Source organism: Mus pahari, chromosome 6 (genome assembly GCF_900095145.1).
Source record: "Mus pahari chromosome 6, PAHARI_EIJ_v1.1, whole genome shotgun sequence".
Taxonomy (NCBI): Eukaryota; Metazoa; Chordata; class Mammalia; order Rodentia; family Muridae; genus Mus; species Mus pahari.
The window spans coordinates 86,128,269-86,137,358 of NC_034595.1; the positions used below are offsets into that span (position 1 = coordinate 86,128,269).

Consider the following 9,090-nt stretch of genomic DNA (forward strand, 5'->3'; position numbering starts at 1 on the left):
AGAGAGAGAGAGAGAGAGAGAGAGAGAGAGAGAGAGAGAGAGAGAGAGAGAGAGGAGAATGGATCATGAGAGTGGGTGAAGTTAGAAATCAGACTGCGGTGGCCGCTCAGGCAGCCCGTAGCTGTGAACAAGCTTCAGATACAGCAGTTGTCAAAGGTCTTAAAGCCCCAGTGGGAGAGTCTCAGTGATGTGTGGGCTTCTGGGGATGGATAGTGACCAGAGACAGTTTCAGTCTCACTAATACAAGAAAGGCAAACAAAATCAAGAGGAATTGAAGATCTTCCGTTGTGATAGACAGAAGCCAGTGGCATTTGGGTGACGTGTGACCTCACGTCACTCATGATGAGGTACGTGTCCCAAGAGACTCAAGATCAGCCCCCACAAACTCATCCCGGGCCTCTAAGGTGACACAGTCGCTCAACACCTCTTGTACCTCTCTGGGAGGAAGTCTACAGAGAAGAGATGTAGACAAAGATTTTGACACATGGAAGGTCCTATTTTAAAGAGAGAAAAAAAAAAAACCAACAACCAAAAAAATGTATTAATTTAAAAGATTTTCCCCTCTGAGGAATTTTGAATGGAGACATTGAAGCCAAACGTCTGTCTAAAAATAGAACAGGGTTCTGGAAATAACAGTTGTGTCTACAGCTCCCAGATCGGCCCTCTACAGTGCAGGCTGCACACAACAAGAACTTAGAGTGACATAAGGGGGTGGACCAATCAAAGCTGAGACTTCTACCAGGGGAATACTTAGTAGCCATTAAAAATTGAAGTTTATAGAGAACTTGTAATGCCATGAGGAAAGAAAACAAGACGGGGGGGCTTCAGTGGTTAGGGTGCTGGCTCCTCTTGCAGGGGACCTGGGTTTGATTCCCAGCACACACACATGGTGGCTCACAACAATCAGTAAGTACAGTTCCAGGGAATCTGATGTCCTATTCTGGCCTTTGAGGGTGCCAGATCACATGCATGGTGCACATGCATACGTGCAGGGAAAATAAAAAATAAATAAATAAAATATAAAAACTAACTAACTAACTAACTAACAAGACAGGTGCTCATATTTGGGAGGCAGAGACAGGTGGATCTCAGCGAGTTCAAGGCCAGCCTAGTTTTTACACTGAGCTCCAAGGCAGCCAGGGCTACATTGAGAGATCCTGTCTCAAAACCCAACAAATTAAAAAATGAAAAGCTGGGGCTGGTGAGATGGCTCAGTGGTTAAGAGCACCGACTGCTCTTCCAAAGGTCCTGAGTTCAAATCCCAGCAACCACATGGTGGCTCACAGCCATTTGTAACAAAAATCTGATGCCCTCTTCTGGAATGTCTGAAGACAGTTACAGTGTACACACATATAATAAATAAATAAATCTTTAAAAAAAAAAAATGAAAAGCTATGGACGTTATCACCATAGCAACTGTGTAAAAACTGTTCCACCTGGAGGAGTGGAAGAGACACTCCAAATGATGGTGGCCGTCTCAGCCAGTGGAACTGTGGGTGGGATTGCTTCTTCTTCTTCTTAAATATGTTTTGTGTTCTCAATTTTTTTTCCCTGTAAAGAGCACTAATTACTCTCGGGGGAAAAAAACACACACCCATCTGAGATCTTTACCTCAGAATCATATGAGTCCCTAAATAGATTATCACAAAAATACAGTCTCATAGAATGAAGGAAGAAAGCCAAAAGGGCCCTGTGTAGTCGGAGGACAGCTAGGGCCACACCTCCTGTGGCCTTGAATGCCAAGCCCATCAGCTTGTACTACATTCTCCCTGCCTTCTCTCTGTGACTGCAGTGGGGGGACTAAAGTTAGGGGGACTGCGCCATGCACCTTTCACCGATTCATGCCTTGATCTCCCCAGGGAAGAGTTTCACGCTCACAATCACCGTGTTCACCAACCCTACCCAAGTGGCTACCTACCACCGAGCCATCAAAGTCACTGTGGATGGACCCCGGGAGCCCCGACGTAAGTGCAAAGGGTCCCAGGAAGGAGGGCACCAGGGGGCTGGACCTGTAGCTCTGTGTCCCCTTCCAAGCACTCAGAGGCTCTCAGTGCTAAACTTCAACCCTCTGGGCTCAGCCCCGGGCTCTGAAGGGTCAGCAAGGAGACCAAGATGGCCCAGACTCTCTAGGGACAGCAGGAAAGAGGAAGGGTGCCATGGCGGGCAGCATTTAGGATGAGACTTAGGCCAGTCTGCTCTGCACCCCAGCTGCCTCTGCAGGGATGAAGGATGTAAGGGAACAGCTACGGAGGGTTCCACGAAGCCACACCCCGTTCTGAAAGCCCTGCATCTTCAGGGCCCAGGCCTACTGGCTGTGGGGTCCCTGCAGATGAGAACAGGGATGCAGTGAGTGTATCCTGAGCATCAACTGCATTTGGCAGTTCCCTGTCCCTGGGAGTCCATCAGGGGACTGCCGCAGGGGGTGGAATGAAGGAGTGTACTGAAGGAGCTTTTCATGATGGCTGAGCCAAAGGATTTCCCTCTTCTAGGAGGTGATGGCCCAGTGTTTGTGGGGACCAGTATTTGTGGGGGATATGCTCCTGCCTCAGGCTGCCAGGGTTTGGGACAGGAGGGCAGGGCCTGGGATCTCTGTCTGGTGCCCAGGAAACTCAAAGGAGCGTGACTCACCAGGGCCACATTAGTGAGAGCCATTCCAGCCAAGAGTCAGGCTTTGCTCCTCACCTAGTACTCCAGCAGGTAGCTCTTTGCAGGGGGAGGGGGGGGCAGAGATGGACAATGGACTTGAGGAAGTCACGTTGTTGCCTCAGGGTCACCCTGAACTGCAGGTCTTGGACTGATCACTTTCAGCCTCATATTTCTTGTCTGAAAAATGGGTTTGCCCAAGCAATTGCCTAGGCTACTGTTGCCCAGGCTACTGTTGCCTAGGCTACTGCTGTGCACAGGCAACAGATGCATCTGTACAAGGCAACTTATGGAGGTGACTGATGTACAGTCGCCTCAGCCAGGGCCTCAGCGACCGTATGGCCAGGAGACAGGCACTAAGTGCCTTCTCTGTGAAGGGGCCTGGTCTGATCTGATCCTGGCCCACAGTGGGTCTGGGGGGATTGGAGGGCAGCATAGTGAGGTTCTAAGTGACCAGGCAATGCCTGCGGGTCCCAAGAATATCTGGGACCCGCACCTGTTACACCTGTTAGCCCTGTGCTTCCTCAGGCCTGTGGGTGAGGATGTGGGTCAGCCTGCTCAGGGAGTCCTCTGCACCCCTTCTCTTGGTTCCCTAACCCACCGTACCATAGCTGGCCCTTGAAGGAATAAGCCAGCTGGGAGGGAGACAGAACAGGAAGAGACAGATGGGGTTAGAGGCTGGGATTGCTGTGTGGCCTAAGGCACTTAGTATCCCTCTGTGAACCTTCTTACTAGCTCATTTTTGGAACAGAGCAGAAGAGAGGGGCTATTATCCATGTTACTTCAGGTTATCCCATCCTTGGGACATGCTAACTTCTGCCTATGGCCTACCTGGCCCAGATATCAGGTCTCCGGTCCCTATTCTCTAGACCCCACCTGCTTAGCATTCTTTTTTGCTGGACTCAGTTTCCCTACATACAGGTGGGGACCCCCACAGGCAGCGGCAGCACTGAGAAACCCAGTTTGCATAGCCTCATGCAGTGTTTCCATGAACTGACTCTCAGGAGCATCCTGCACCTTGGGGAGGCAGAACCACTCCTGAGATTGCCTTAGCGTCTCCAGGCTCCAGTGCGGGTGAGGGTGTGGGTCTGGGACTTAGGTGGGTCATAAGAGTCCTGACTTATCACTATCAAACAGGAAGTGTCTCTCACACACACACACACACACACACACACACACACACACACACACACACACACGGCTCTCAGGTTTCTGCAGTTTTCCCCTTCTTCCACTTGCCAACCCCTGTGAGGTCAGAGCCTCTGTGGGTGACTAGGGCTGGTCCAGAGTCTGGGAGTGACAGTCCTGCATCCCTGAGACCCAGCTGTGGTTCTTGTGGCCAGGTCGGTCCCCTCTAATGCCCTGCAGAGTGTGCCCAGTCTGCAACCGGGTGGCCAGCTTGGCCTGAGGCTGATATAGTGGCTTCCTCCCTGTGTGGCCTCGGTCTCTGATGGATTCCTCCCAGTCACTGGGGGCTGGTTCAAAGGCAGGTCGCTGAGCTGAATCCAGCACTGGGATGGGAGGTGGTTCAGGAGCTGGGCACACTAGCAGTGGCCACAGCTGGGGACAACTAACCCCATTCTCCAGGCGCAGCAGGTGCTCCTACCAAAAGTGTGGCACCCAGCTTCCACACCCTTCTGGAGGCTGAGGGGGGTGGCCTGAAGCTTCTCTTTCTCTAAATGTGCACAAAGCAATTTCCACAAATACTTTCCCAGGCACGGGGGCTGCCACACCTCCAGCATTACCCCCCACCACCACCTGCTGGTCCCACTCTCCTGGGTCTCACATTCCACAGGAGAAAGGAGGAAACAGGTTTTATAGTGTCCACAGCCCTGCCAATTCTGGTGGTGCCTCTTCTTCTCTTGCACCCTCTTCCCACCTCCAGCTGCTGGCTTCTGCCAGGAACAGTCCTGCCTCAGGGCCTTTGCACGGCTGCTGCCATGCCAAAGTTATACCTCCGTGCTGGTCTGCATGCTCCACCACACCAGCATTCGCTTCTGCCTGTCTGCTACTTGCACCTGGCCCCAGGATACCCGCAGGAGCGGTTAGCTGATATTCCTGAAGTAGGTCAGCAATGAGCTGAGCAAATCATTTATTTGCTTCAACAAATCTAGGAGGAAGCCATAATAGGCAAAGGGTGGGCAGGGTGGGAGGGCTTCCTGGTTGAGGTTCAGTCCTGCAGGGAGCGGAAGTGTGTGTGGGGGGGGAAGGGGCATAGCAATGTGACCTCTTGGAACCTGGTATGGGCAGGGAAAATGGCCCAGTGCTATACCTGGGTCTTGGAGACGACTGAAGGGCAATGTCATCCTGGCCTCCAGGTTTGGGGACACTGAGAACAGGATGCTTGGGTCCCGAGAGACAACCACTCTTGGTCATCATTCCCCCCAGAGCCTGGGAGCGCCCTAGGAAGGCCTGGCAGATCTGAGAGAGCCCGCCCAGTAGAAGGGAAAGAGTTAACCTCAGACCTCCCCACTCCCCTAATCAGGCCCAGGCCTGGAAGCCCCAGTTGCAGCCCTGGGCGGGAGCCTGCTACCTCCCTGCCACTGGCCCTCTGCCAGCCAGCTTCCCTGCCCAGCCACCACTGGTTTTCATCTGCTCACAGGGGGCCAATTCACAGCAGACCACCCCAGGCCCGGCACCCGCCTGCCATCCGAGCGGCTGATCCTAGTCCGGTGTAAATCTCCCCACAGGCCGCAGAGCAAGCCATGGCAGCAGGCACACAGTGGCTGCTGTGTGTGGGGTGCAGGCTACAGGGAGGCTGCTGGGAAACTCTGGACCAACCCAGGGTCTGATGGCTGGGGACTCACCTCATACTCCGGGCCTTACCTGACTGTGTCTCTCTCTCTCTCTCTCTCTCTCTCTCTCTCTCTCTCTCTCTCTCTCTCTCCATCCTACCTCCTGCCTCTTTGAGGCCAGACAAGGAGCTGGCCTTTTGCCAGCCAGAGCCCAGCTCTCATTGGAGGTGCTCTGTGGGCTAGGCGGCTCACTCCAGGTTTTAGGATCACCTTGTGACCTTGGCCTTGCGCCTTCTCTTTCTCTGTGAGACTTGCAGGGGGCGGGGCGGCTGGGAGGGGAAACGGGGCTGTGGCCTTAAAGTTCTATGTGTGGTCCACCGGGCACAGTGATTCCAGCCTCCTCCTGCCCCACCTGCTGCAGGCGCAGGGACTAACCCTGGCAGAGGCTTGCTTGGCTCAGGAGACACCAGGAAGTCTGGCAGGTGGAGGGACCAGTGTTAGCCTGGTTGGGAGCAATAATGAAGTCCCAACTGGATTATTTATGTATCCCTGGGACATCCCCCAGTCTAGAGCCTTGGACCTGTGTCACCTGCCTGTGGGGATCCACTAATGGCTTAGCTCTGCTCAATGGGAGCTGTTGACTCGGGAGCGGGAGGCAGGTCAGAACAGAGCTACCCACCTCCTGTGAAGGTCAGAGCTGTGTACTGTGTACAGCTTAAGTCTGACTCCACCCTTAGGGCGAAGGGATGCAGCGCTAAGTTTTTTAATCCCCATTTTATAGAAGAAAGAGCAGAAGCCTAGTGGGAATCTGAAACGTTCGTTCGCAAAGCTACCACTAGATGATGGCTGTCTTCAGTGGGTCCGGGGCCACTGGAGTGTGCTGGCTGAGATCTGCCTCCCACGGGCAGGGTCCCACGCCCTGCTTGAAGCCCTTCCCCAGGCATCCTTCTCCCCAGGAGGACTCTATTTTGACCAGATCATCTACCCCTGGGGGCGGGGGAAGGGGTTACAATAACAACCACTTGACAGATAGGGAAACTGAGGCCCAGAGGAAAGCCAGTTAGGCTGCAGTGGTGTGTGTGCTTGGGACTCAGCCCTGCGTTTCAAAGCAAGGCAGAACCCTTCTGGGGTCCGCTGAGACCCTGTGTCCTAGTTAGGGTTTCTGTTGCTTTGATAAAACACCATGACCACAAGCAACTTGGGTGGGGGGGTGGGAGGACTTATCTTACAGCTCTCAGACCACACCCATCCCTGAGGGAAGCCAGGGCAGGAGCTCAAGGCTGGACCGTGCAGGCTGGAGCTGAAGCAGAGGCCGGGGAGAAACTGCTACTGACTGGCTTGCTCCCCCTCAAGTCAGTCAGGTGGAATGTGTGTGACCTAGGAGTTACAGCTCTCTCCTTCCCTTTACTTTTTGGACCCAGGGCATTATCTCAGCAAAAGAAAGTAACTAAGGCACCCAGTCCTGTTCTGCTCATGCTCCTCCCACTGCGTGCAGAGAGCACTCTGGGCTGGGCCCCAACCCCATGACACTCACGCCTTGAGTCTCACAACCAGGCCCCTTCCTAAGATGGGCTCCCAGGGAGAGCGTGGCCAGGTGTCTTATATCCACTGTCAGTCCAGCAGTGGCTCTTCCCAGCCTCAGTGTTCCCACCTGTACAATGGGAGCGTGTGGGTTCTCCCTCGTGGGAAGGCTGTGAGGGTCAACAGGGGTGCTCCACCTGCCTGCTGTGGAGAGCGCTCCCTGTGCCCAGCAGATTCCAATTTCCTCTGCTTTCTACTGCATTGGGGGATGTTCATAGGGCTCTTAGGGTGGGTCCGAAGGACAGGGAGTCTTTCTGGCAGAGGCTGTCCTGCGCTGAGGACTGAGGGTTTGAGAGAGCTGGCCAGACCAAGTGCAGCAAGAGGCCGGAGCTTCCTCCTCTCTTTCTGCTGGGGGCTGGAAGCCAGTTGAACCAGTGCTAACTTCTTGTGATTTTTTTTTTAAGTCATTGACTCTCCAAGGGAGGGGACATAGGTGAGCAGGTTGTGGGGGTGGGGGAGGAGGACGACCACTGAGGCAGGGAGCACAGAAGGGCAAGACACAAGTGGCCGAGGGAACCAGGCAGCTCCATGCTCTCTCGCTGTGGGAAAAAGAATGAAAGGCTTTTTCTGCGACCCACCTCCTCCTCGGGGCACTGCCACATACTCTTGTTTCCGTTCAGTTCTGCTCCCAGCATGAGAACCTCAGCCTCGTGGCTCTGAGACTCTCTGGCGCCCTGGCCCTGTGGGGTCAGCAGACTCTCCTCTGCCCCTCCCTGGCAATGGCTTCAGTAATGCACAGGCACAGGAAGCAATCCTGGCCGGTGTCCTCTCTTCCAGGGAGCCTGCCCTTCACCACAGGGGAGCAATGGACAAGACACTGGGTCCCTGGAGTTAGGGACCTGGTCGCCACCCTGGCCTCAGTGTCCTGGTGTGTCATCTGCTTCACCTGCAGTCAGTGTGTTAGGGGTGATGCTGTAGCTCAGGGTAGATGGGAGTGTGATGAGTGAGCTACAGGCTACACCTGAGCCACCCTTGAGCCTACCCTCCTGATGGCCATAGGAACCGTTGCAAACACAACATGCTGTGACTCAGAGCCAGGGGACTTTGCTCATCAGCGAGGACAATGGCAGCAGGCCTGAGGTTTTGCACCAGCATCCGGGCATCCATGTGGCCCCATTGGCTGTCTTAGAGCTTGTGGTTGACCGAGACACCCAGTTCCTTGCACCCAAGCTGACGGCTCAGCCCTCAGCCTCCGTCCATCCGGTAGGCTTCCTGCTTGTTGAGATGCCTTGGACTTCATGGTCCCTGGCATCTCCAGTAGCCTCAGAGCTGGCCTTTGGCATTTCCACTGAGCCGGAAACAACATGAGCGCGTCATGACCCTAGCCAGGCGTCCTCACTGAGCCGCAAGCCCCGCCTTCGGCCCAGTCCCTAGCCATCTTGCCTGTCTTATCGCAGACTTTCAGGGAGTGGGTAGTTGCGGGAGGTTGGAGGAGGCAGGCCTGAGCCAAGGACAGGTGCCCCCGGGCCACGCCTTCCCTTTCACTTTCTACAGCCTTGGGGTGATGACAGCGCTGCCAAGCAAACCCCTGGACTTGGCCGGTGCCTCGTGAGAGGACAGCAGGGTCCCCTGGCTATTGGCCACCTGCTGAACTGTGCCTTCCGGGACGGGACCTCCTGCTCCGTTTCCGAGGCAGTCCTGAGCTAGGGTTTGGGCATTGGGCAGAGATGCCAGACAGGAGGTGTGAGCTTGTGTGGACCCAGAAGGAGGCTCTCAGAATCGCTGTCTATTGAGGAGAGAATCGAGCAGCAGCTACACCTCTAGGTTATGTGACAGGCAGGCTCAAGGGACATCCAATAATGTTGCTCTTCATGTCACACTCGTGAGCCAGGGTGGCAGTGAGGGTGTTTCTGAGAGGCTGGTCATTGTCCCCCACCTCATAGGTGAGGACACTGAGCTTCCAGGATTGTCACTCCAGGAGAAAGTGACACGGTCATACACACCCACTCTAGAAAGTTCCATGAATGTGGTCTCCCTCCACATGAGCCCAAAAAGAGGCTGGGAGGAGAAACTTGAAAGCAGATGGTCACAGGCCCTCACTGACAAGGGGTCTCCGCAGCCAGGGCTCAGTTTCGTTTTAGAAACTCAGCGTTAGTCGGGCGTGGTGGCCCATGCCTTTAATCCCAGCACT

The 9,090-nt window shown here is 54.6% G+C and overlaps 1 protein-coding gene across 3 annotated transcripts in view; it reads left to right on the forward strand.

The window, feature by feature from the left end:
• Positions 1–9,090, forward strand: part of Runx3 (RUNX family transcription factor 3) — a 56,046-nt gene that overhangs the window by 41,326 nt on the left and 5,630 nt on the right. For all 3 annotated transcript variants that reach the window (XM_021200467.2, XM_021200469.2, XM_021200468.1), the window contains one exon: positions 1,860–1,964. In XM_021200467.2, coding sequence (XP_021056126.1) covers positions 1,860–1,964 — 105 coding nt within the window. The remainder of the gene's footprint in view (positions 1–1,859; positions 1,965–9,090) is intronic.